The sequence below is a fragment of the Hippopotamus amphibius genome, chromosome 4 (assembly GCF_030028045.1).
Source record: "Hippopotamus amphibius kiboko isolate mHipAmp2 chromosome 4, mHipAmp2.hap2, whole genome shotgun sequence".
Taxonomy (NCBI): domain Eukaryota; kingdom Metazoa; phylum Chordata; class Mammalia; order Artiodactyla; family Hippopotamidae; genus Hippopotamus; species Hippopotamus amphibius.
This window is the reverse complement of record NC_080189.1, coordinates 125,722,887-125,750,683: the sequence shown is the minus strand read 5'-3', so window position 1 is coordinate 125,750,683 and position 27,797 is coordinate 125,722,887. Positions and strand designations below refer to the sequence as shown.

The 27,797-nt window shown below is 42.8% G+C and overlaps 1 protein-coding gene and 1 long non-coding RNA gene across 7 annotated transcripts in view; one reads left to right on the top strand and one right to left on the bottom strand.

Moving 5' to 3' along the window:
* On the top strand, positions 1 to 26,895 carry LOC130851538 (uncharacterized). 6 transcript variants are annotated; one of them, XR_009053220.1, is made up of 7 exons: positions 1 to 184; positions 12,247 to 12,470; positions 20,205 to 20,342; positions 20,479 to 21,676; positions 22,358 to 22,443; positions 24,177 to 24,670; positions 26,789 to 26,895. It is a non-coding gene; the product is annotated as an uncharacterized LOC130851538 (long non-coding RNA). The 6 variants fall into 6 exon arrangements; XR_009053221.1 differs by having other exon boundaries at positions 20,205 to 21,034; positions 21,464 to 21,676; XR_009053219.1 differs by having other exon boundaries at positions 20,205 to 21,676; positions 24,177 to 24,401; positions 24,501 to 24,670.
* GPR158 (G protein-coupled receptor 158) overlaps positions 25,827 to 27,797 on the bottom strand; it is a 315,313-nt gene continuing 313,342 nt past the window's right edge. The window contains exon 11 of the mRNA XM_057732013.1: positions 25,827 to 27,451. Within this exon, the coding sequence (XP_057587996.1) occupies positions 25,970 to 27,451 (1,482 nt within the window). The 3' untranslated portion in view covers positions 25,827 to 25,969. The remainder of the gene's footprint in view (positions 27,452 to 27,797) is intronic.

Below are 27,797 nucleotides of genomic sequence, written 5' to 3'. Positions count from 1 at the left end.
CTGAGTCAAATGCTGTCTACCCAGCTGCAGGGTCACAGTCTGCGCCATTTGTGGATGTCCGTTTCACAGCGATCCACAGGAAAAACATGCACAACTTAAGAGCAGCGCGTTTCGGTTTTATCGAGGGACCTTACTGAGGACTCAAGCCCAGGAGACGACAGCTCTGAGGAACTGCTCCGAAGAGGTAGGAGAGAAGCCAGGATATATATGAAAATTTTTGGCTGGGATGTAGTTAAGCATGCATCTTGGTAAAAGATGACTGCTAATCCCAGAAAACAGCTGTCTCAAGATAATAATTTTAGTGCTTCTCATGTTTGGGAAGGTGCAAGAATCTGAGGTCCTCGAAACTCTTCCCCAGATATACATCTTAACTCTCTAGGGGCCACTATATCCAAAAGCACAGAACAGTTCCTGGTTTGGTTTTGTTTCATCCTGAATTATCTGCAAGGCGCACCCTCAGTGAGTGACTTCAGTGGCTAATGACTGGATCCTTGTAGAACTGGAATGGTGGGCAACATATTTGTTTGCTTGTTTACAAGAGCTTCTTTGGTTACTTTACCACAGAAGAACCTCTGAGTATATCGTTTACCCCAAAGCCCTACTGCCATGTTTTCTGTTCCTCTTTTTTCCTCTCTGTTATTTTTTATTTTGGGGGGCCACGCAGTATGTGGGATCTTAGTTCCCTGATCAGGGATGGAACCCGCACTCCCTGCAGTTGAAGCGCGGAGTCTAAATCACTGGATCACCAGGGAAGTCCCTCCTCTCTGTTATTCTTAATATCTTCTTTGTCTCCTTTTCTGCCTCCTTCTCTTCCCTTCCTCCCCCCCTGCTTATTCTTCCTTTTTTCTCTTTTTTTAGGACCTTCACCAGTACCTCGCATCTTTTAAACTCTTTGCCCCTTTTATGGTGGGATTATGGACTGGTTCCTACCATAACATTTTAGACTTTGGGTATTTTTTCCCTATGCGGTTTCCTCATATTGGAAAGGGGTACCATCCCCCCAACACCCACTCACCTGCTTTCCATTTTGAATGTTTTACTCCCTTGCTGAGACATAAGAGATGACCGGCCAGTTCTTCTGGTCATCTTAGCCCATCTTAAATCTTAAATACATAAGATTTCAATACATAAAGAGACTAATTCACCTGTGGAGTCTACATTTTTCTGCCCAAGAGAAAATCCCTTTACCTATAAAATACCTATAAAAATACCTATAAAAGTGACAGAATCATCCGTCCCAGTTTAAAAGGTTAATGATAACTCTACATTGTGTCACAATGAATGTGATGCTAAAAAGTAAGTCATTTGCTGTAGAGTGGAAACAGGCAGATTAAAAAACAAGGATAACAAAAGATACAGTGAGAAAAAGGCAAGCAAAACTTTTAAGGGTGATAAAAAGACTCATTAACTTGACTGTAATGATGGTTTCATGGGAGTTTATTATGTCAAAACTCATCAGATAATACACTTTAAATAGGGACAATTTATTTACATCAATTATACCTCAATAAAGTTGTAAAGCAAAGCAAACCAACAGTACACACACACACAAAAAGTCATATGTATATGACTTAGGAGTAACCAGCCAGGCTATCCTCACAGGCAGACTAGTATGCGTGAAACTGTAGCCTTCTTATTAACCAGTTGCAATCTTATTATATTAAAATCTCATTTTACCTTAAAAACATCAGCGTGTGAGTACATACCAAATGAATGTTAAGTGGTTCTTGGATCAGCGTAAAAGCTGCAAATATCTCCTGATCTGACTCACTTCTGTAATTGAGATTAACTCACTCTTCCTGTATTTTGAAGGGCACTGACTTCTGTGGAAATATATGAAGCAGAGATGCTATCCACCCCCCGGGCCCCGGCGACTTTATTTCTATCCCTTTGTTATCACAGATCACCCACATTCTATACACCAGACTCAGGATGCTTTTAATGGTCTGTGGTTATGTTCTGTTCTGAAGATGGCATGTTATAGATTTCTGTTCAGCAGACCTATTGTTTGATAATACTAGGAAAAGGCTAAAATGTGCATATGTTTGTTTTTTAAAGAGCTTTGGTTGAGGTATACTTTGTATACAAAGAACTGCCCGCCAAGTGTGCACTTTGATGAGTTTGGATGTAGGTAAGCTGATACCATCACCACAATCAAGATAATAGACATAGCTACACCTCCCAGAGTCACCTCGTGTTCCTTTGTGGTTTTTGCTTGTTTGCTTCTTTGTAGCTTCTTTTTTTTTTTTAGAACACTTAACATGAGATTTTAAAACGTCCCCTGAAAAACTATAAAAAGTAAATGTTATTGGTAAAAACCACTTCTCCATTTTTGCCCTGGGAGCTAGGACTATGAGTCAAATGTACAGCTCAGTTTCTTTCTTTTTCTTTTTCTTTTTTTTTTTTTGGCTGCGATGGGTCTTCGTTGCTGCATGTGGGCTTTCTCTAGTTGTGGTGAGCGGGGACTACTCTTTGCTGTGGTGTGCAGGCTTCTCATTGTGGTGGCTTCTCTTGTTGCAGAGCATGGGCTCTAGGTGCAGCTCAGCTTCGCAGGATGTTAGAAATACACTGTAGTTTCTATTCTCATCCTCGAAGCAGCTTACTTTTTCTCCATTGTCTTGTCTTTATCCTGATGCGTTCTTTTCTTCCTTTCTTTAACTCTGTTGTATTATAATAAGCTTCCACCACTCTTTTTCCAACAAGGTTGCATGTGAAAAAAAGAATAACAAACTTTCTTTAGATGTGAGAAATGTGAATATTTTTAAGCATTATTTTCAAGGTCCTGAAGGCAACACCCAGATAACAAGATGACATGAAATCTGTAGAGCTATATTGTGAGTCTAGGTGAGCCCCAGGGTGCCTTTTACTTACAAATCATACTTACTTCTCAGAGGGCTGGACAGACAGAAGCCTGGGATTCAGAGACAAGGGTTTGGGGCCAAAGCTTCCCTCTCCCGACAATGGCGTATTTGCAACAGAATATTCTATTTAGAGTCCTAGGGGACAAGGATATACTGGGGAGGACAGTGGTAGGGAAGGAATTCCGCTTCAGAGGGAAATGATTACAAGATTACCTTTTACTTTCAAGGCATAGCAATAGGTCATTATTATTAACTGGTGAACTTGACAGAGAAAAAAAAATCAGTCATATGGAATCATATATTATGTCCAGAAAGGACTAATTATTGGCATTTTCCAAGTGGACTTGAAGGCATTATAGACACTCAATCTTGGTTTCCTTGGTTTTTATTTCCACGGATTTGCGCACAGTTGTATGTTAGAGGCCTGGACGCTGTCCTAGGTACCAGCCCTGATGGATAGCGCTTCATCTTGGCTGTCTTCACAATGCGTCCCCCTGGTACCATGCCTTTGTCAGCGGGCCCCAAACACAGAAGGAGGCTGTGAGAACACATAAAGCAGCTTTTCCCCAAAGGTCAAGTTTCCATTCCACTTTATAACCTGCACAGAAGGCACAGAAGGTGGCAGTTAGAGAGGGGCTGCTTTACTCCATTCAGCTGATTCCCAAGTTCCTTGGTGGACAGGAAGCGTTTTCCTCCTAGACCCTCAAAGCTGCTAATCTCCCGATTTTTCACGTGACTTCTCTTGTTTTCTCCCCACTGGCCCCTCAGTCTCTTTAATTCCTTTAGCCTTCCCAGCTCTACCCTGGCCCTGCCCATTTGGTATCTGGAGTAGGCCATCAGTCATTCAGTTCCATGGGTTCTGTTGCCAGATAGGTCAGTATTGAGTGTCTACCAAATAATTGGACGTTTCCCAGTGTTGTGACTGATCTGCTTTGATCAGTTACAACTCTTTAGTGCAAGTGACAGAAAGGCCATTCCAGGGGACTTGGGTCCTCAGATGTTTATCCTTTTGGGTTCTCGTTTGCCCGTGTTCTCATCTACTCAGCGTTCTCCCCGCATTGCTGGCTGTTCTGTGGACGTCAGGCCAACCTCAGGTACAGAGATAGGAAGTGCCGCAGAGTGTCCCCAGTCAGCAGCCAACGTTCCATAAAATCCAGCCCCATGATACACCCCTTCTTCTCTCACTCCTAGTCCTTCTGCTCCCCTCATTGAATCCTGACTGATAAATGCCTTTAAGTAAGACACCAGGATCTTGGAGAAGCCAGAGTCTGTGCAGATATCATCTGTCTGATACTGTCTCTTTGATGAAAAATGCTAAATCCAGTTTAGATACTTGGCCTTACCAAAATAGGCATTTCCTTTTTATATTTTACTAGTCAAGTAATTATAAAGCTTGAGTCACTATTTAATATCATATCCTAAGCATCATTCATACTGTTTTGTAGTCTTTATAACCCTAATTTTAAAAAGATTTTTGTATTAGATTGAGTGAATGTGCCACAGTGTGACTATTTCCCTATTGTTAGATAAACAGATTTCTTCCATTTCTTTACTATTATGAATGATCTGAAATACTTCTTTATTCATGTGATTTTTCCCCACGTTTTGGAATATTTTATTAGGCTATAATTTCATTAGTTGAGGATAAAAGTATGTAAAAGGTATAATTTTTTATTACTTTTGATTCATATTGCTTAAGTGCTTTCAAAAAGGACGAGAACAATTACTAATGCTATTAGTAATTGATATCATTCTTACTAACTTTGAGTAATATCATTTAGAACAGTCTGTATTTAACCGAAAAAAAAAAAGTACGATTTCAAAGGGACTCCACATTGCCCACTTTATATTAATATCTATTTCCTGCTTTGCAATATCTAGAAAGCAAATACTGATCCCAAGTGGATTGGAAATATTCTAAAGACACTTTTCCTGAAACACAGCTGTTAATTTCTGACTTCTGAATGCAGCCTGCCCAAAATATAAGGATTCGACCATATACTTTCTCGTTAAACTGAGATTCTTATTTGGATCACTTTGTGACTGGAGCAATTAAGAGACTCATCCGTGGAGATAGTGTGGAGGCAATGGAATCACTGTGCAATTAATGTTCTTATCTTTTTAATTTTAGGTAATAGCACTTCTGTTCTTCAGAATAACATCTTCACGGAAAGCATATTGAATTCAATCTGTTGTGTGAATATTTTTGGTTAGAGAAGGTACAGTATGTATGTATAAATGAATGTACAGACTGCTGATGGTTTATTTTGGTTCTATAGCAGTCTTGGAAATAGAACTGAGTTTTATATAGCATCTTCCAGAATCAGGGTAGCCCTAGAGCTCTGTATGGAGCAGTGATTTTGGCTATGTCTAAATAAAGCTCATCCTTATAGTCAAAGACAAAAAATTCAGATGATAAACCACTTCATCTTTCTATACAATATCATGTAAGTGGTTTGATTTGGGGCTTCCATAACCGCATGGCTATTTTGGCTATAGGGATGCCTCTTTTGCAACTCCCAGCGCCAGGCAGAAGAAGGAAGGCTGTCAGGATGTCCTAGATGACTCCCTGGGCAAGAGTGGGAATGCTTCTCTTGGAAGCCAGTCATGGGAGCAGCATGAAGTTGCAAGTGTGAACTGGAAAGTTCAAGATGCTGCCCAGATATACAAGGACAGCTCTGTCTCAAAAGGAGTCACTCTAGCCTGTCCATGGGGTGGGGGTGGGGTGGGGGAGTTAGAGTGGGATATAATTGGGACAGTAATTATTGTTGACGATTTTTTGTCCTGTCTACTGAATTGTCTGGTGGGAAAATGTATAGATGGGACTCTTTCCTCCTTATATTCAGGAATAAATTTAGCAAGCATGTTTACCAAGAGTAGCATTTAACAGCCTGAACCACACATTTTGGTCTGTGTTGTTATGGTAATAGCCATGTCTTGCATTTGTACACTGGGTTTTGAAAACCCACTTATGCTTCACGGGATTATCCATACAAGAGCATCTCAGCTGTCTGCTGCAAGTCTTGCCAGTTCTACCTCTTAACTGCATCTCAGTTTCCCACTTCCTCCTTCTGCCCTTCTACATGAAATTGTATCATTCTTGCTCCTACAGCTTGAGTTGCCACCAAGCTGGTCTTCCTGCTTATTGCCCTCCTGGCAACCTGTTCTCCACAGAACAGCTTGAGGAAGTTTTAAACATCATAACTCATGACATGTCTCTGCCCAGCTTACACTCCTTTATTGTCTTCAGGGTGCCGATAAAGATCTGAAATGCCTGACTGTGGCACAGAGGTCCTGTGAGATCTGGCCCCTTCCAACCTCGGCAGCTCCCCCTACTCTCCTGTCTCTCACGGCCCCTCCAGCTTCTGTAAGTTCCTCAAGCACAACGCCAAGCTGCCTTCCCCAAGGACATTGGCACCTGCAGATCTGTCTGCCTGAAAACCTCTTCCTGGAGCTGAATTCTTCTCATCTTTTGGGCTTTAGCTCAAATATCCAATCTCTAAGAATCCTTCCCCCCCAAAGTGGGGATTCATGAAGAATGTGAGAAAGAGGACCAAAAGTGATGGAAGCATGAAAACTGGAAGGAACCTTGTGCTCCTGGCTCTTCGGCCACCACTCCTACCATAAGTGATGTCAACCTGGGACTTCCATCCATTTCTCTGCCACTCACTAGGCAGATCCTAGATTACAGGGATACTTTCTATTTTTGTTTTGTTTGCATTCTTTTGACTACGATGTTTAGGAAAATGGGGAAGGTATGAGTGATTGAGACTGATTCTGGCAGGAGGGACTTTGAGAACTGACAAAGACGCGTGCTCACCAGCCCCTGTGGAGCCACGCACCCTTGGACTCCCTTTCAAAAGGGAGAGAGTTCCCTTTTATAGGGGAGAGCTCCTCTTGCGACATAGTTGTTTGAAAGCACCCTGGAGACTTCCATTTGAAAAATGATCAGAAAACATCTCGAGTTCTTTGATTTTAAATGGAATTTAAAATAGGACCAATTTCTACCCGTAAGTGCAATAATATTTCCTCTAAACTAGGATATATACACAGATTACTTTTCCTCTGGGATATTTTTCTCATCCAAACATTGTCTTGCAAATACAATTTTTTACATCCACTTGTGACTCACTTTCACCTGTTTAACCTCGGAGGCTCCCTGGTGTGGGCTGCCCTCCTCTGAACTAGTCATCCAGGTCTGCAGCATATTGAACACATGTGGCATGTGTCACCTTGGACAGGCGAAACGAAGAGAAAGCCATGGAAAAGACAAACATTACTTTTCCCAACCAATAATAAGTGCTACTCATTTGCACTTCAGATAGTTCCATGCACCTTTATTTTAGAATAACTGAATCACAAAATAGAATTTTTAAAGACTGTTTAGGCTCATAGCCTCATAGATGCATGAAATCCCCTGGGCTGTGTCTCCACCAGGCTTCATCCAGCTTCTATTTTACCACTTCCAGTGGGGGGTACTGACTTTCTCCTGTGGCTGCACCATCTTTGCATGGAGTTAATTAGTAGGAAGTTGAGCCTAAATTTTTGGCTACTAACTTGATCAACAAGGAATATATGCTTTCATCCAGGACATGAATTAAACACTAAAAAGCCAGGAATAGAGCAGTGGTCAGCTTCTAGAGAACTCTAAAACCATTAATCAACACAGGCTGTTTCCTAAAATCTGGTTTCAATGCTTGATGAGGAGACCATGGAAGTCTTGGGCAATTAAGGCTCACTGTATATTTTATTAACATTCCTGGGTGGCCCTCCCTAATCTAGAAAACTGTGGTGACCTTGGGTTGCCCTCTGACATCCTGGTAGTGGGCAATGTTACTAAGTAAGCTCAACCCAAGGCAGGGATTTGACAAGGATTTATATTGATTAAAACCCCTTCTACCTTTGCAAAGTTTTCAAAATCCTCTCAAAGCTCATCTATATCTCATCTGCATAATACTACATACCATGACCATCCACGGGACAGCCTGATACTTTGATTTCATTACAAACTGAGAGATGTTCATCTCTGCATGTATCACTGGTAATGATATCTTCCTTTCCTGGGGCTCTTGGCATTTAAGGATGCAAGGTATTTGCCCAAGAACACTAGAAAAATCAAGTGAATCTAAAATTCCCAATGTCTTCCTCAACTCAGGATATTATATTTATGTGCCTTCTCCCCAGTATTTAGTATTCACAAGCAAAACAAATTCTGCAAATATTTAAGTCCCATATCTTCTATTTGGAAAAGGCTAAAGGATCCCAGCTACATGAAGTTTCTAAGAGGAAGACTGTAGATTCTCACTGGCTCCAGTCTTAGGTGGGGAAATAGAGGATTCTAGAGTTCTGAAAACAGCATGGGCCAGGGAAACAAGGAAAAGAGAAGTATAGACTGGGATAGGTTGGCTGTGACCTTAAGCTGGGTGAATGTCGCTCACCTCAATTCTGTGGGCGTATGCCCCCATTTTTTGCATCCTGCAACGATGTGTACATTTGTTTGTCACCATATCAAAAAGGAAATGAGGTTAGCCTGGCATGACTGACTTGTTCTCACTGAACCCATGCTGACTGCTAATGATTGCTTTCCTTTTTAAATGCTCCCATGCCATCTGTTTAATAACCTATTCTAGAATTTTGCCTGAGAAGAATCTCAATGCTAATGAAGTGGAAAGGTCCCCAGGCAAAGATCAGGAGACCCAGGTTCTAGCCCAGGCTCTGTCGTCAACCAGCTGAATGTCTCTGGGCCAGCACCATACTCTGTCTAGTCCTGCTTCCTCTCTAAACTGAGAGGGTCAGAAGAGATGATCTCTATGCTGCTTCCAGCTGTGAATCTATGAGGCTGAGTTAAAAAGTTATCTGCACTCTGGCTGTAGAATTTACAGAAGTTTTAATATAACTGGAGTGCGGATAATTTTTGACTCACCCTCGTAGGATTCTTCCACTACCTTTGTTGGCAGTTCTTGGAAACTACTCCCTCCCCTGTTGAAATCAGGACCTTAACCATTATAGTCTTTGAGTATTTCTGCTCTGTGTGGTCTAGATCCTGCTCTGTTACTTACTTATTAGTTGATGGGGGAAAATTGTTACAATTCTATGGGTTTCAGTTACTTCACTTTTTTATTTTTTAAGATTTTTTTTTTGACATGGAGCATTTTTAAAGCCTTTATTGGATTTGTTACAATATTGCTTCTGTTTTCTGTTTTGGATTTTTGGCCACAGGGCAGGTGGGATCTTAGCTCCCCGACCAGGGAGTGAACCCTCACTCCCTGCATTGGAAGGCAAAGTCTTAACCACTGGACCACCAGGGAAGTCCCATCAGTTACTTAACTTTAAAAGTGAAGGGGTTTAAATCAGATCTACATTTCTGAGTCCAAATCTGTAATACCTGGACAACATCAAATATTGTTTTTGTCTTCACATTCTGTGCATTCCCGAAGTAACCCGGTACTGTGTTTTTCGACCTTGAAAATGCAAACAGACTCATGAGTAGAGTTTGGGCAGAAAGCTTAGACATCATCAGTCAAACAATTGATTGAATAACATTTAGAGTGACTGGTGCTTCTTTCCTTGCCTTGGATTTAAAGAATCCTTAATTTCTAATCTGTACTGATTTTTTAAGCACCCCCCACTCTCCCCACCTTTTCCCGTTGCACAGCCAGGTCTGCTGCTGGGTTCATTTGCACTGACTCAGGGCAACAGGCTCATTTCAGTGAATGCCCTGGAGTCGAAGGGTATGGAGAGAGGAATCTCAAAAGCTGCTTCTGTTTCTTTATTTCAGGTAATGAACGCTTTGGGTTATAGAGCTATTTTATTCCGGCCTGATGGTGTTGCATGACTCAGTGTCGATGATTCCCACAGGAAGGTCTGATTTTTTATTCTTTGACTCAAAACTAAAAATAGAGCCTTCCACTCGTCCTGGACTCTCAGCTGTCATCTGCCATTGAAACCCGGGCACTTGGCATATTTGCTTGTGGCTTTGAAAGAATCACTGCCTTCTTTGGGTTAAAAGAAGGAACAAACAAATGTACCTGTATGGACCTGGAATGTGGTTTCACTTCCTATTGTCTTTATTCAGGGTGAATTATGCAGCTGAAGGTGGTTTTTCTTTCAAATGTATTTAAATGCAATTCTTTTCAAAGGTGAGTATAAGGAGGGAGGGCCAAGAAAAGATATTCTGACTCATCACATCTTGTTAAGTATACCTTCCGAATAATCATAAACACCGATGGAACTTGACTGTTTACAGAGTCTCATTTTGGGTAGACAAATCATCTGTCATTCTCACTTTGGGAATAAAGCAGGTTGAGGCTTAATGAGCGCTTTGCCTCAAGTCACAGAACTAACGAGTCGATGAAGTGGAACTGGACTCCAGGAATTGTATAATTACCCACTTCAGGTCTTTCTCCTACTGGAACCCTACACCCCGCTCCACCACCAAAGAAAATACATCAAAGCGTCAGGCAAAGTCTGTGCTGGCTTCCTCGTGAGTCCTGCCCAGGCGCAGTCATGCACATTGGTTGTCCCTGTGTCTGAATATCTCTTGTCGTCATTGTTTGTGACACACAGCTGAGACCCCTTCCTTGAAAGTTCTTTGTGGCCTTCTCATTGTTCTGTGTCCTGGCTAGAAGGCTTCTTCTACAAACACCTCCCTCAACACTGGCGCGGAGCCGGGTCTACAGGAGGCTAATTAGTTTAGTTCAGGAAAAACAAGCTTCCCAGCCAGAAAAGAAGACTCTCCCAGACCTGGAGTTAACAGATGGTGCATCTCCGGGGCGTTAGCCTACTTGAATGCTAGTTCTGGTCATGCAGGTTAGGTTGCCACGTGCAACTCCAATTATTCATAGACTCTCCACATTTCAGCAGCAGAAAGAGAAAAAGGAGTGATTATACCTACATGAAGTCCTTTGAGACTAGGGTTGGTAAAGTTCTCTTAAACATTTCTCTGGGAAAGATTTCCCAGTGTCCCTCAACACATCTGTTATGTGATTGTACGGTTAAGAAGTCCAATTAAATTGCGGTAGGAACTGGTTTGACTCCGAGTTGGTGAATTCCGTCATACAATTCATAGTAGTGATTAATTACATTTTAAAATATTCAAATTGGGTTTGTATGCTCCTGTAGCCAATGTTGACTCCAAATCTCCCTTTCTTTAGTTCCAGCTTATGCTCTGAGAAATTACTAGTAATGACACAAAGCCCTAACACAGAGCACGCCACAGACATCTCATTAGGACTCAGGCCAACCTGCCAAGACAAATAGGGAGCTGGTATATTTCATTTCTTTTAAGCACTGGGTTGGGGAGGGCAGCTTTAGAGAACTTGCTTAGGAGAAGATTAATTCAAGAGCTGTTATGTCCACAATATTCTGCTAGTCTCAGTACTCCCTCATCAGAGGTCGTGAGCGTGACATTGAAAATGACCTTGATGGACTCAGAACATTTCTCCAAACCTGTGCCTTCATTTCACCTACTTTGCATCTCTGCTGGTTATCACTGTCTCAGCTCCAAATCCTCCTTCTTTGCCCAGCTTTGTGCTCCTGGGGACGGATCCTGGAACACTTCTCCTTTGTCAGCTGGTGCAACGTCAGTCCTTGACACTTGAGCACATGGGAGAGATGCTGGAAATGGAAGAGGAAGAGGCTTCTCTTTTTCTTTCTGGGCCTGTATTTTTCCTGCTCTCATGGCATGGAAGGTGGCTTTCCTGCAAGGGGGCACTGGAGAGCTGGAGGTACACACCCCCCAGTGATTTCCATTGCTACTCAGTGAGGTCCACGGGGAGGTTCCTGGCAGCCAGTCCTGCCCTGTGGCTTCTCAGGAAACTCCTCTTCCATCCAGTGTATGGACAGACAGATGCACAGACAGATCCTCTCCAACAAGGGGGGCTTAGACATGGAGGGGGGCAGCTTCCATGTTTATTCCTTCCTTGGGCACCCTCTCTCAGCCCTAGAGGCAGGGGCTGAGCTCTGCATCTGCTATTTCTGTGTTATGAAGAGTTTTCTCTTCCCTCTTGGAAGTCAATCCCTTGTTACTGGTTCATAATTTTATGTTAAATTTTCCCAGTCCTAATAAGCAGTGTGGTGTCTGTTTTCTGACTGGACCCTGGCAGATAAAGAACCCCGTCAAGAGCAGACCATCCTTTAGCCTCGGATCCATTTGGCTTCAGCTGTGGATCCCCTCTGCTGCTTGGCCCTGTTGAGGATCTGGCTCTGGACCTTGCTTGTTGGCCCTGACACAGAGACGTCCTGTGACCTTGGGCCTTCAGCCTCCTCCACGTGCCATGGATCGCGTTGGTGGTTCTCCCCCACCCTCCCCACCGCTCACCTCTGCTCGTCCAGGAAAAGCGGCGAGCCGTGGTCAAGAGGCCCCAATAACATGCTCTGCCTACAGGTTGTCCGGCCCCCAGAAGCAGAAAGTATTGACTGATTCTTTCCTGATGTTTAAAGAGAAGAAATTGAAATAGCTCTTGGAACCACCCTGGTGCTGCTTTGGCAAATACAAGTGAAATGCAGTTGAAGAACTCCTAGAAGATGTGTATGAGATAATATAACCGTTCTCTCCACCACCGGTATCATCACTGACTGAAGGCTTACTGTGTGCCGGAATATATTAAGGTATGAACACATATTATTCTATTTAATTCTTACAGCAAGCCAATAATGTAACAGCCATTAGTTCCTCATTTGTATCAGTCAGGGCTCTCTACAAAAAAAGAATTAATAATTATAATAATAACAACCAATCATGTATTTTAATAATATACATATATAAAAAGAGAGAGAGACAGAGAAAGAAAGAGGGAGAGAGAGAGGGAGAGAGAACGCTTTATTTTTAGGAATTGGCTCACGTAATTGTGGAGGCTGACGCGTCTGAAATGTAGGGCAGGCCAGCAGGCTGGAAACTCAGGCAAGATCTATGCTACAGTTTTGAGAATGGGAAACCTTAGTTTTTGCTCTTAAGGCCATCAACTGGAGAAGTCCAAGCTATATTAAGGAGAATAATCTCCTTTCCTTAAAGTCAACTGACTGTAAGTGTTCATCGCATCTACAAAAGACCTTCACGTCAACACCCAGATTAGTATTTGATCAAATAATTGGTCACCATCACGAGTGTAATCCACCTGCCACCAGGCGGCTGATTGATCACTCTGGGAAATGAGGGAATGTTGAGAACTCAGTGTTGGCCTCAAATTGGGCAGGTAGCAGTGGCTGTAGCCGCCTTGGCCTTGGTGAGTCGAAGTCCACGTTGTTGAGCCCAGGCCTGACCTCCCTCCCTGCCACCACAGCCACTGTGTTCGTAAGCCCATTGGGCAATAGGAGGGGTGAACGGGAAAGAGACTGACTGGTATCTGGAGCAGATCACCTTACCCACCTGGTTATTAAATCCTTCTCTGCCAAGGTCACCCTTCGCTAAGCATTGGGACACATACACGTTCACTTTTCTTTGCCCATTCAGGGACGTCTCTCCACAGACTTCTTCCCCAGACTTTGTTGTCACCAATATTCCAATCATGTTACTTCCAAGCCCTTGACCATCCGGCTACATGACACCCAGTTCATGATGGGCTGCTTAGGTCATGTGGTAGCTTGGTGGACCATGGTTGAGTGCTCTGTCTCTACTAAGGCCCAGTAGCAAGCTGAAAAGTCTTTCTCAAAAGGAGAGTAGTTATCTGCAGAGGAGAGCGGGTTTTTGCTCCAAAATCCCAAGGGTCTGAGTTGTGATTCACCTGCTGGGCCTGTCTGCTCCAAATAGTATCTCTATCTGTCACTGACAATTCAAGCACCGCTGGATCTGCTGGACCTATGGGTCCAAGGGGCAGAGCAGCTGGCAAGCAGCACAGACCTGTTGGAGAATCTTCTTTTGTTCTGGGCTCCACCCAACGCTAGCAGCTTTTCTAGTCACTCGATACATGAACCAGAGGAAAGCGCTTGTGTGAGTAATGTGTTGCCTCCCAAATCCAGAGCCCCACTAGTCACTGTGTTTGTTTTTTGGTTACAGTAGGGCCCAGATGGAACAACTTGTCCTTTGCCTTAGAAGGGATATCTCAACATGCCCCCCATCCCTGGACCCCCAGACATTTCATGGAGGTGGAAGACCCCTGAATTTTTGTTCAGATTTATTTCCTACCCTGTGACATGTCATCATGTGTTGCCAGTGGTCTAGAGTCGTTGCTGTTTCTGGCTCAGTCATTCCAATCAGCGTACCATCAAGGCAAAGAACCAGTATGATGTCTTATAGAAAAGAGGTCTCGTGCAATCAAGGTCCTTGCAGACTAAATTATGACATCAGGCTGGAGAGTTGACAGGCCCCTGAAATACGACAGTGACGGTGTATTTCTGGCCTTGCCAGCTAAATGCAGACCACGTCCAGTAGTCCTTACTAACAGGTGTAGAGATACAAGCTTTTTCCAGATCAATAGCTCAGCTACACACCAGGTACCAGGGGATATGTTAATTTACTCAAGCAAGCAAACCACATTTGGAACAGCAGGTGTGATTGGAGTCACCACCTGGTTACGTTTATGATAATACGCTGTCGTTCTCCGAGAACTATGTTTTCTCCACAAACCAAAAAAGTGAGTTGAATGGAGATGTGATGGAAACAACCCCCTCTGCTCCCCCCACCCCCACACTGCATCCTTCAAGTCCTTGACGATACCGCCAATCTCTGCAATACGTCCAGGAATTCACACTGATTTTGGTTCACTTTAATCCTATGTAGAGGCAGTTCTAGTGGCTTCCACTTGGCCTTTCCTACCATGCCCAGGGAAACAATGTGGAAATTCTGCTGGTTGCTGCCTATTGCTATTCTAATTATGCATTTTGGAACTGGGGAAATAACCACAGGATGGGTCTGGTGACCCAATGTGAGATAAACTTGATCACCTGACATCCACAGGCCCCTACTCTGTTGACCCACACTGTCAGTTCAGAACTAGGGTCCAATCATCCCTGAGAAGTCTGATGTTTTTCCTTCTCCCCAATGCAGAGTCACCCTTGTAAAAGGCAGTAGGTATCTTTGAAGAAGGCTGAGAGAAAGATTAATAGTATACATTTTTGGCAGTGTGATGGAATCCTTCAGGAGACCCAGTTTCCTCTTCATTCAAGGGGTTCTGGGTCTGTCAGCTGGCTCCAGGCTGGGAATTGACTCAAGGGGCCAGACTCTCAGTTTTGGTGATTCAAGTTAGACTTCTGTCATTTGACTTAGAACTTTTCCACATATGCCAATTAAGCCAGAATGTAGGAGACTGCCCGTCTATTTCTCTTTTAGGGAAACTGCTCAGCTGGCCAATGACATAGGTCTCTGTGTGTCAGACTATTTTGATTGCTGCCTTGACTCTGCTATCCGTTATGGTAACCATTCCTGCCTGGTATGTGGTGATTAAGCGCCACCAGTGGCCCTTGCCACCTTGGGATTCAATTATCCCCGTGACATTTAAGGATCCCAGTGGGTGGCAGCTGTTCCCACTGTGACTTCTGATCTACAGAGAAGAGTGACAACAGAGTTCTTCAAGGATGCTGAGGCCCCCTTCACAAATTTACCTTTTTATAGTCATAGTGAAAGCTGTGTCCTCTGGTCCCTTGGTCATGGGGGCACGCAGATCTCACACGACAAATCAACTCTCACCTCCCAATCTCCCCAAGCCTTTGGATATATTCTTCTACAGTATACCAAAGAAGTTCTGGCATTTCAATTTCATTTAGCGTAGGCTACCTTTTGGTCTATGTTTCATCCAACCAAAAAAACAAAAACAAAACAAAAAAACCCAGAGCCTTTTCTGACTCTTTAAGTTACAACATTGGACCCAGAATCTTTGTTTACTGGGCCCAATAAATTCAGTCTGATCCAACTTTACATCCTTCTACCATTATCACGCACAACTTCAATTTCAGTTCCTGTAAATATGCCCCATATTCCTGTCTGGATACATTGGAAAAATTATGTGGTCTTTGGGGTGTGACACATTGCCTCACGGCTCACTCTTTGCACCTCACCTGAACTTGAGTCTAGCTGTGGATGTAGAAGCAAAGAGGAGTGGGGAGAGCATGTTCTAGGAGAATGATTTTCAGGGCAATTCCTTCGGGGAGGCCATTACAATTTCACTGGGCAAAGCAGGGTTCATCTCATCAAGTGGGGGTGAAGGGGCTGTTTGTACAGGTGAAGAAGACTCAGTGTCCCCAGTTTCATCAGGATCTAGCCGTACACACCATTCCAATTTTCAGGACTCCATTCCTTCCCAATCTACACCTTTGCTTCAACACCTTGTAAAGTTGGAAATTTAATTTGCATTGTAATTCGGCGGCTAACTGCAGAGATTCTGTGTCTGGTTTTTATAAAGCTCGGCTCTGTGGCTACCGGAGGTAAGGATTTCTTTCAAGGCAGTCGTAGGAACTTTCAGGTGATTTAAGTGGTGCTAGTGGTGGGAATTTGAATCCCCGAGCTCATCCTTTTCTTTCCCCATACTGTCCAGAGCAGGTAGGAGCAAGAAGCCAATCTCCTTATACTCACTAGTTTCACAAAACATTCTAAGGTATCCAATAGATGGTCACCCAGAACCCTGCCTCCTGTAGGTATCTGATTAGGAATATCCAGTGGTGACATTTTGTACATTTCTATTGCCACAGTACACCATGGATTATCAATACCCTCTTTACACCACCGGGAAGAGTCATTTGTGTATTTAAATCTAATCAAATGAGAACCAATTCCAGGAACCTCAGAACCAATTCAGAAAATTCACTCTTAAGATTCTGTTCCTCTACAGCTACACTCAATACCAAAATCAGTATTAGTCAGAGTTCTCCAGAGAAACAGAACCAATAGGATGGATGGATAGAAAGGGAGACTTATTTTGAGGAATTGGCTCACACAGTTGTAGAGGCTGGCAAGTCTGAAATGTGTAGGGCTGGCTGGAAGGCTGGAAACTCAGGCAGGATTTTTATGTTATAGTTTTGAAGCAGAATATTTTTCTTCTTCAGGAAACCTCATTTTTTGTTCTTAAGACCTTAAACTGATTGAATAATGTCCACCCACATCATTGAGGGTAATTTCCATTTTATTTAAAACCAACTGACTGTAGAGAGTGATGGCATCTACAAATGTCTTCACAGCGACATGTGGCCCAGTATTTGACCAAACAACTGGAAACCACAGCCTAGTTAAGTTGGCACATAAAATTTAATCATTACACCATTCAACATGCAAAATAACTGAAACTCAAAGAGATGGTACAATATACTCAAATTCATCCAATTAGTAAGTGGTGGAGACATTTTTTTCTCAGGTCTATGTTTCCAGAGCCCAAGGTTTTAACACCTTGACTCAAATCTCTTCTTTGCCTGCCGGCCAACAATGCTACTCACCCAGGAACAGATCTTAGCTGTCGGGGAGGCTTGTTTTAGGGGCCACCAGTGAGAACCCAGGCAAACCCCACTTGTCCTTTTCACAAGAGTGAGAATCTACAGCATAAAAAACCCTGCACCAAAGTCCATGAAGCCACAAGCTACAAAACCCAAACAAGCTTTCACCATTATCCATCAGCCACTGAGTCAGGCAAGGGCTGGTTCAAGGGCTCAGTGAAAATCTGGCCAGAAATCTTTGGTGTGAGCATTTCCCATGCTCTGGATGGATTCATCAAAGGCCAATGGATTTCTGGCTCTTGACACCTTTTGGAACAGAAAATCAAAATGTAGCCTCATGCTTCGCTTTCATGAGTTACACATAAGAAAAGTGAGAAAAGGATCAAGGTAACAGAGAACATATAAAAGCTATGGGTGTTGTAAATCTAGGGAAAAAATAATTCAAACAAAGGGCCCTCCAGACAAGAACAGGTGCAAACAGTCTCATGCAACAGATGTGTTTCTAGAAAATCAGGCATTCACTGCATTTTTTAAAATCTTTACAAAAATGCTTTAGGGGAGTTGCTTATTTTCAAGAATCACGGTCTGAATTCTTTTGCCATAAACCTAGATTGTCATGTACCAGCTTTGCCTAAAGAGAGACCCCACTGTGGTATTATGAACCGTACTATCTGGGTCTTAAAGACAAACTCTTCCCTCCAACCTCTGTGTTGTCAGCAGTCGTCACGACTTCTTTTTAATGTGGGTTTTCTAAAACTCCTTTTCAATTTATGATTTGGTTTGTATTCATGTAAAATGTCAAAATGGTATTCCAGGTGGGAAAGGTAGCATTTGTTTCCAGCTCTCTCTTACCATAGAGGTTAATTCCTGCAGTGCCTGGAAACTGAGAGTCGGGATTGAAGGGAGCCTTTTACTCACCAGGGATACCATGGGTCCACGTTTTAAAGAAGAGCGAAGTGGCTGTGTTGAGTGTTGATTGTGTGCACAGTTACTGTGCTATAGCATCATAATTTTCACAGAGCTTGTTCAAGTTACTTTTTTTCCTCTACACTGCAGCACCCCAGGCTGCCCTGTTTGTTGAGGACACTTGGCGCTACAGTCAGTTGGCTGGCATTTTCCTAACCCCATGACTACCCCTCTCTGCGGTGATTTGCGCCATCCACAGTTTCTGCTCTCCCTATTACCTGTGTTCGTTTCTTCCTGGATGCTTCTTATTTCCCCCTTTTTGGCCCCTTTTTGATACTTCTCAGCTTAATGCTACTGGCACTGGCTTTCAACACCCTCTTCTAGGTCCATCAGGTTTCTTCTTCCGCACTGGGCCTCCTGTACTTTTAGTGTTTTCAGCCTTTCTTGGCCATTTTGGCCACCCGTCACTGTCAAGCACTGATTCACTTCTGGCCTTGGGGCAGTCCCTGAGGCTGTTAGACCTTCCGTATGTGGAAAACATAGGTATTATACTGCAAAACAATAATAAAATAAAATAAAAATATAAAAAAAATAAAGATAATTAAACCAAAATCTTAAAAGGAGAATTTTAAAAATCAGAAAAAGGTAGCTGCTAAATGGTAATAGATATGGAATAATTTACTTCTGTTTAATTTATGTTTGGGATACAAATGAAGCAACTGGATTACTAGAATTGTGTTATGTTAAGTGAATCTGGAAACAAGCATATAAATACTCTCCTAATACAATTTTAAAAAATGGGAATAAATAAGATCAGGCCTTAGAATGGGATGTGCCTGTAGGAGGACACACTGACAGTAAGATGCCAGTGAGAATTCCCATAACAATGAGCTCTTTGAGATGAGAAGAGAGGTGCTATGTAAATGTCAGGTTATTTTTATATCTTTGATACTTAAGATGCTCCGAAAAGGTCAAGCATTAGCCAAAGGGAATGGAATGTTTTCAGCTTTTAATGGACCAGACCCTTTCATTTGGAGGAAGCTTGCCAGGAGTCTCACGGACAAGGTGCATAAGCAGTGTTGCAAATTTCTACCAAAATACTAATACCTTGACTAGATTTAAACACTTAAAAATTCATCTCAAGAGGATTTGAATCAATCCACAACTTTTATATTTCTGTTCACATATGAAACTTTACAGTTAAATGCATGCATACCATGCTACCTCTCCATAACATGAAATATATGGATGAGAAATTCTAAAGTCAGTAAAACCTCTAGTTTGTTCAAACGACCTCATTTCTCAGCAACATCTGAAAGACTAGCATCAGGATTTATTTTTATGTAGATATTTTATATAGACCCCACCAAGCTTTATTTTCCAAAAAGAGTTCAAATAACTAAAAGCAAGTTCCTACAGCCAAATTAAACATATCTTACTTTTTATGACATATGGAAATATTTTTTATAGCTCTAACAAACTGGGCCATGTCCCAAACCTTCAGCTTCTCCCTCCTTATGGTGACAAATCAATTCTTACCTTGTAATGCTGGAGAGTTACTGCGATTCAGTTATAATCTGAAGTTTTCAGACACTGCCAGGATGTGGATAGAAGACTGGTTAGTATTGAGCATTTTAGAAATTCTGCAGCAAGTCTTCATCCAACTCCTGAGTTTCTCTTTCTCTTCAAGTGTATTTTAGATAATGGTTAGCAATCAAACATTTAAATTCGGCGAGTATTTTTTGAATTCAGAGCAAAGCATAGGGCTAGCAATTGGGGATATAGAGGTGAACAAAAGAATTCCTTGCCCTCAAGGAGCTCTTATTTTAGCAGATGATTCAGAGGCGTATGTAATTAACTAAGTTGTGCGTCAGTGCAGTCACAGACTTAAGCACGTTCCTAAGGCAAGCACAGAGGAAGGAGAAAGTCATTCTCATATGTGGCATTAGGAAATGCTTCATGGAGGGAGCACAGCATTTGAGCTAAACAAACAAACATCCCAGGCTGCTTGGGATAGTCCCTGTTTACACTGTTTTCCAAGCATCATTAGTCACTATCAGCACTGCGCTTTCACTCTTAAAGGTTTTCTTTGGACAAAAAGTTCTGTGATCGCACTAGTACTGGAGCACACATCAGAAGCGGACACAAAGAAGAAGGAGGGTGAGAATTTCAGATGGACGGAACAGCAAGACAACAGGCACGGGGGAATAAAATCCCATGGTATGCTAGTGGAAAAACTGGGTTTAAAATCTTTCTCTTGAAGAGGGCATTTTCTGCCTTGCTGTTTGAGCTGAAATGGAAGTATGTTCTACAAGAATTGTGAACCTGCCATTTGCATACTTATGTTTCTTTCTAGGAATGTGACTGTTACGCAACACAGATTTTTCCCATATTTATCTCTCATTTTCCGTTTTCATTTGATCAGACAGTTTTTTGTCTGGCAAAGTATTATATTCACATCACAGAGAAAGAAAGGGAAATTAAAAACCAATTCACACTTTCCATTATCTGCCTTCTGACCAGTTAACACTGAATTAAAGCGGACAATGGGCTTCAAGTTTGCCCTTGTACTTTCCAAGAAACCAATGTTTAAAGAGAAAATAACCAAAATTAGAAAGACATTATTTCTGTCCTAACTATTCAGGGGGAAAAGGACAGAATATGCTGTAATAATAATGAAAATCTTAACTAACTTGCATTGCTTTAGAACAATAGATTGACATGATTGCTTTGGGGGGCTGATAAAGTCAATCTCTGATAGGAATAGTCCCCTTAGGTTTTTTTTAACAGAAAGTTTCTAAATTTAAAACAAAGAAGCAAGACTATCACTGTGCAAAAATATATGAAAAATAATACAGCCATCAGCCAAGCAATTCCAGCAAACACTGAAAAGGCCCTGTCTTCCTTACCACGTAAGTAGACTTGATTTCCACAACTTGTTAATCCCCTAACATTTTTTTTTTTGCTTTTACTGGAGTATAGTTGCTTTACAATGTCGTTTTAGCAGAAACTAACACAAAGTGAATCAGCTATACGTATACACATATCCCCTCTTTTTTGGATTTCCTTCCCATTTAGGTCACCACAGAGCATTGAGCGGGGTTCCTTGTGCTATACAGTAGGTTCTCATGAGTTATCTATTTTATACATAGTAGAGTATATATGTCAATCCCACTCTCCCAATCCATTCCACCCCCCACTTCCCAAATATCGTATATTAACACACATATGTGGAATCTAGAAAAACTGTGTAGGTGAACTTACTTGCAAAGCAAAAGTAGAGACTTAGACGTAGGGAACAAATGTAGGAATCCCCAACACTTTTGTCCTGAGCTCTTTAGGATCATCAAAGACCTGAAACCACTGATTCTGCATGTCAGTGCTGAGAGTACACAGACTGTGCAATACACAGTGGTGTGAAGAGTTGGGGAAGGGCCACTGCAGGAGCCATTCAAGGGAAAGCTGATGCAGGGAGAGGGCGGATCCAGCTCCCTCCTCTGACCTCCTGCCACACCTGCGTTTTTCTGGAGCTGCTTCAGAGCTGCCACTTCCAGGTAGGAATTTAAATCCCCATCTAGGCAAGCCCTTTGCTCCTTTCTCAGCCCAGTTCAGTATCAAGGTTTCCCGTAGCATGAACCTGGCATCCAGCTTTTCTCATGAGCAGAGGATATGGGGGTCCACTGTCCTTCAGAGAGGGCTTTGAAAACTTTTGAAATTATCTAGAATGTCAACAAACTTAGAAGGAACATTTATATTTGACATGGTTGTCTAATTACTCTGATTTTTCTGGCTTCCTAGGAGTATAACATAACAGGAAACCCATGGGAAGATGCTATTTTTATTTAAAAAAAAAACAATTGTTTTTCCTCTCCCTCTTAGGCCCTCACTTTCCCTTAACTCAACTCTCATACTAGTCTCCTGACTGCTCTAGCTGCTTCGAGTCTCCTCCCACTTCAGGCCATTTCTGGGCTGCTCCCCATCATTTGGGAGCAAATAATTTCCTTCCAATATGTGACTTGGTTATGCCCCTACTTAAAGCTTGCTGATAGCTCCCAGTACTAAAGGATACACGGTAGTTAATCTGAAGCAAGGCTGTGCACAGTTACCTCTCTAGTCTTACACTCTTCCCCTTTCCTACCTGATGGCTTTGCAGAATTTCAGCTTGGTGAACATGCCCTCCCCATTCAGCCAGCCCTGGCTCTAAGACTTGCTCACGCGCCTGTGTGTTACCCCAGCAGGGACCGGATACTCTTACGGGCCTCCGTGCTGCTGGAGCTCTTGTTCATCTGAAGATCATTATCACTGCTTAGCAGACTGCCTGGTATGTTTGTTGAGTAAATTTAAAACGATAGCTGAACAGGGAACTATATTCAATATCCTTTAATAAACCATAATGGGAAATTATATATATCCGAATCCCTCTGCTGTACACCAGAAACTAACACAACATTGTAAATCAACGAACTTCAGTGTTAAAAAAGGGAGCTAAGGAATTCCCTGCCGGTCCAGTGGTTAGGACTCTGTGCTCTCACTGCAGGGGACAGGGGTTTGATCCCTGGTCAGGGAACTAAGATCCCACAGGCTGTGTGGCGCAGCCAGTAAATAAATAAATAAGTAAATAAATAAAATTTTAAAAGGTAGCTGAATTAGTTCCAATTTGGCTAGAGCATTCTTAAATCAAAACCACAAGTCCTAACAGGTTTTACTGGCTTCAAATGATAACCTGCATGTCTGAGGCCACACCTGGCTAGTCACGTGTTCCTATAGATAGGCAACGTGGGGATGTGTGTGTGTAAGTGCACCAAAGCCAAAGGTATATGGGATTCCTCCTAAAGTTGGATAGGTGAAACAGATTCAACTTCTGATAGATGAACACACAAATCGCTCCAAATTGCTTTCATATAAATATTTTTATTGCAGAGAAGTTGTATTTACATGCTGCAACACGTCACAACATAAATTTACCAAATATTTTATGGTGGGATGCTGTAGGTTTCAGATAATAGTTTCAGAAGAAGCACAGATTAAGTGAAGAGACTGACAGCTTTATTGACTCTACAACTCTCAGTTGCTAAATGCTAGAAGTCAAAAGGCAGTGTTTTTTTCAGTCCTACCTGTCATCACTTGCATGCAGAAACCTAGGAAGCAAATACAAGAGAACTGTCGAGTTTCAAATCCATATGGCCACCAAAGTTTACAATAGGTTGGGTTATAATTCATGTCATAAAGCGTTTAACTCTTGCATAAAATATACAGTTCTATTAAGACTGGTATAAATCTACTTATTTATAAACCCTGGCTTAAAAACAAGGACAGGATGCAGCCTGCACATGCACTGAGAAGGACAACCTAGCAAATGTTTGTGAACTTAATAGTGTTTCTTCACTTGCTTATTATTATCAATCTGGGAAAATAACCTCAAGGATTGCAGATTTACACTTCTCTTGGTGATAAATAATAGCAATGAAAGTCTAGGAAAGACCCTAGGCGCTCTTGCTGATTTATGCTGGTGGAGGAGAATCTATGGGCTGTACTAAGGTAGAACCTGGCAAGTCTTCTTGAGGCCACATTTCTAGCAGGGTCATCCTGAAGTGCCATAAAAAGTCACTGATGCCTGACTGCTTACTTCTGAAAAAGTCAATAAAGTGCTAACACATCTCGGATGTAAATGAAACAAGTAGGTGTATCTAGACATTCCAAACCAAATTCACAACTTTATACCTTAAAAGTTGTATTTCAAGGTCATCAAATAGGCTCTGATTGAAAAGGAAAGGGAGAAGGAAATAAATGAAGAAAGCACAGACAAATAGAATTTCTATATCTCTTCAAACCTACCCCACCATCCTGAGTAACGCACGAAGCAGGCACACAGGTGAGGAAGATTCACGCACGGCTTTGCACAGCGGTGAAATGCACGTTACTCCTGAATAGAAATCACTGAGAAAATTTTGATCAATAGGAGAATTCCCAGTTTTTATCTTCCACTGAGAGTAATAGTCCTAACAGCCCTGTATCCACCTTCTGATTCCCTTTTCTCATCTTCTATCCTCCTAGCACGTTCTCCTTGCTGCTCAGAAAATGAAAAACAGTTATTTAGGCTATGAATGTCCTGGCCGAACAAGCCGTGATACTTCAGCATTCAGCATGAGAGAAAGGAAGTCTGGGTTCTATTTTTAAGTGATTCATCTTAAAATAAAATGAGACTGAGCTTTGCAATGGAATCTCTTTGCATGATCACATCAGTAGGGCCAAATCAGCAGCTTCGGATTTCCATGCCAGGTGATCAGTGTGGAATGCAATACGTTTTATAAAATTCGCTTTGGGGGGCTGTGTTGCCTTGCAAATAAACCTTACATTTGAAATTTTTGAGCCTGGTAGCTCACCTAGGCCATTTGCAGGACTTGGAAGTTCTCCAGGTCTTGGAAGAATGAAGAGCCCACATAGGCTTTGAGTATCTCTGGTTATAAACCTCTTTGGGATTCGAGCCCGGCAAGTTCTACCCCTGCCTGAAGCAATGAATAAGAGTTTATGAGAATAAGGAATTTAAGGTAATTTAAAATATTATATATTTAGTATGCATAATAAAAATATATCCATATAATGGTCTTGATGCTATAATAATTTTTCTCTTTAAAAATATAAACCCTTGAAAGTGCTATCGGGAGCTCCCTTTCTGTCTTTGTTTTAAAGGCAAATTCCCTGGCTCTGCAGTACTCTAATTCTCTTGTTACTCCTAGAGTCTTCGCTTTCCAGTGGTAATAATAATGCACAGTATATTTTTCTCACTCTTAGCTTCTTCCTTCCTTACGAAATGCTGCAAAGTATGAAATACTGAAAGAGTTAAAAGGGACACAATTGGAACGAAGGCATTCTCTATCTCTGACTTTGAACAAACAATAGATAAGTTGTCCTTAACTTACTGAGACATATGACTAAGTAGGACCACTTGATCTCCAATATTAATAAAGCTTCTGAGTCCTAACATGAAGTGCAAAACAAGTAACTCAACTTGTATAAAAAACCCTGATTAAGACAGTATAACAAACCATGATGTGAAATAATAATAGAGTCAAATCCAAATTCATAATATATAAACCACAGCCAAAACTAAAAGGTTTTATCATAACAGTTATGGCTTACCAAGCCAGAGAAAGCGTACTGTACTTCAAGAATCAACTAAAGTTGATAGATAGCAGGTATTCTGGAAGGTGCAATAACAATTGAGTAGCTGCAGATTGCATAAATGTGTTGTGTCACATAATATCAAAGTTATTTGCAAAAATTATACAATCTGGAATGCTTGAATATGAGACACAACAATGTACTGAAACAGACATTTATAAGAAAATGAGAGCAATCATTAATATAAAAGGTATTTTTGGATGCATTAAGTTAGCAGTGCTATCAAGGTTAAATAGATAAAGTAAGTTCTTTTTAGTCAGCTACTTAGAATTTCAGACATATACGTTGATATCGCCTTCTCCTTTGCAAAGTCTCATCCCTTTTTGTGTCTTCTGGTTTGCCTTGCTTGGGATCTTCAAAGTTCCAAGCGTAAGTATTGATCAGGGGCAGACACTGAGGGCTACTTCCCCCAAACATGCTGAAGTGTAAAGATTTTCCCAGTGTTCCCTGGGGCAAGACCTTCCTGGGCAGGCTAACTTCTTCATTCTGATGTTGCCCTGGCCGACTATGCCCTTTTCCACTCCTGCCCTTTACATTTCCCTCAGCTGACCAATACTCCTTGGGAATTTTTGATCCTTGTATCTTCTGTCTTATAGCAAATTCAGCGTTTCTTCCTTCTCCTTTTCTTTCTGGGGATGCTACACTTTAAAAGTATCCCAGACCTCTTATTTCCGAGGCCCTGCTATCTTATTTGCACTTAAAGCAGAAGAGGCAGGGAAAACTACACTTCTTTCAGCATTTGGTTGATCTGGGGTCTCAAACTCCCACGGACACACCTCAGCTCGCGATGTTACAGGTTGCTGAAAGTTATTCCTTGAGTTACAGGAGTCAGGCACATTTTGCTCAGAGGAAGATGTCTTTTTCTCCTGGTCTCCTAGTCGGTTGAGGTTTTCATTCTCCCCGTTTGATGCTACAGCTTTGGGAGGCAGTTCTTCACACTGCCCGGCACACACGCTGGCTGCACAGTGCTGGCCGCTGTTCTCGCCTGGAGCTCTTCCCGGGGGAACCTGAGTCTTGGAAATCAAATACTTCTCATCTTCAAAGAGGGACTGACCTTGGCTCTCCCAAGGGCACACCTCAGCTTTGTCTATGCTCTTCGGATTGGACTGCTGAAACAGTTCAGCTGCCTTAGGCTTGGGATGAGATTTCTCCTTTAAAGAAAAAGTTGGGTTTTTCTCCATCTCAGAAGCCACAATCGATACATGCTTTTGAACTTTTGATTCTGAAGGCACAGGACCAGGGGTCAGGTCGTAGATCTCCCAGGGGCACACCTCCCCTATGTCAAAGTTGTCCTTCATGTGTGTGGCACCTGGGCTCAGGTCAGAATTGGCAGTGGGGGGGTTGGCCCTTTGTAGCTTCATGATCCCAGATTTCTGAGGTTTTCTTGGCTCCTCTGAATGACTGGAGTTTGGGGGGGCAGAGCCTTGAGTCTCTGCGTTATCTGAATTTGAGTATTTTCTGTTTGTCTCTTTCTCTCTCGGCAGAGCTTTCTGGGGTCTGGCCCGTTCCTCCACGCCCGATGCCTGCGTTTTGCCAGCCAACCCGAGCGTCTTCTCCTTGGCGCTGGCAATGACGCTGAGGGACTTCTGCAACACGGATGTGCGGGGGGGCCCGGGCTTCTTCTCCGAGCTGAGGTTGTGGGCGCTGGCCGACTTGCACACCAGGGGCACGGACTCGGTGGACACGGCCTGGCTGTCGTCTTGCAGGGCTCGCGGTGGGTTCGTTCCCGCCGGGGACCCCAGCGCAGAGTCGTCCGTGGCCTCCTCCTCCTCCCCGCGGCTCGGGGCGGGCGGGCTGCCCGGGCCGCCCGGCTGCTCCCGCACGTGCTCATAGGTGCTGTGCGATTTCTTGAGCGAGAAGACGCGGTTCCGCAGGGACTCCTCCCTGGGCTTCCCTGCGCCGCCCGCCGCCTCCTGGGGGTTCCTCCTGCCCGGGGCGGCGCCCTTGGCTGTGCCGTGGTCTGCCGCGTCCTTGTCCTCCTTGGAGCACTGGCGGGTGACCGTCTCCGGGATCTCGGTGATCCGCCTCATGATGGAGCGGCCTAAGCCCTTCTTCGAGCACCGCTTTTTCTGGAGGTGGGGGTTATTTGTGACCATCTTCTTCCTCTTATAGATCTCCAGCTGCGCGTAGAGTTTCTTCAGCTCGTCCTGCCGGAACAAGAGCAGAGTCAAAGGGGCGCGGAATTTAGCCTTTCGGCCGGCTAGTATCACTAACCGTGATGTGAAGTCAATAAGCAGAGCTCCTAACATCTCTGCTCGTCGACTTTCTCCTCACTCTCACTGTCTGATTCCTCTGTATCTTGTTTCACAGAGCATTTGAACTTTAATAAGAGGTGAACTCCCGCGTTCTGCACTTGCTTCATGGAACAGGCACTTTGAACTTGAGAACTGTGTGGACCAGGCTGAGCCTGGACCATGACAAAACACAGCCTGGTGTCTACTCATAAACCATGTCCCCGAACAATACTGGAAGCATCATGTAGCCATTGATAAA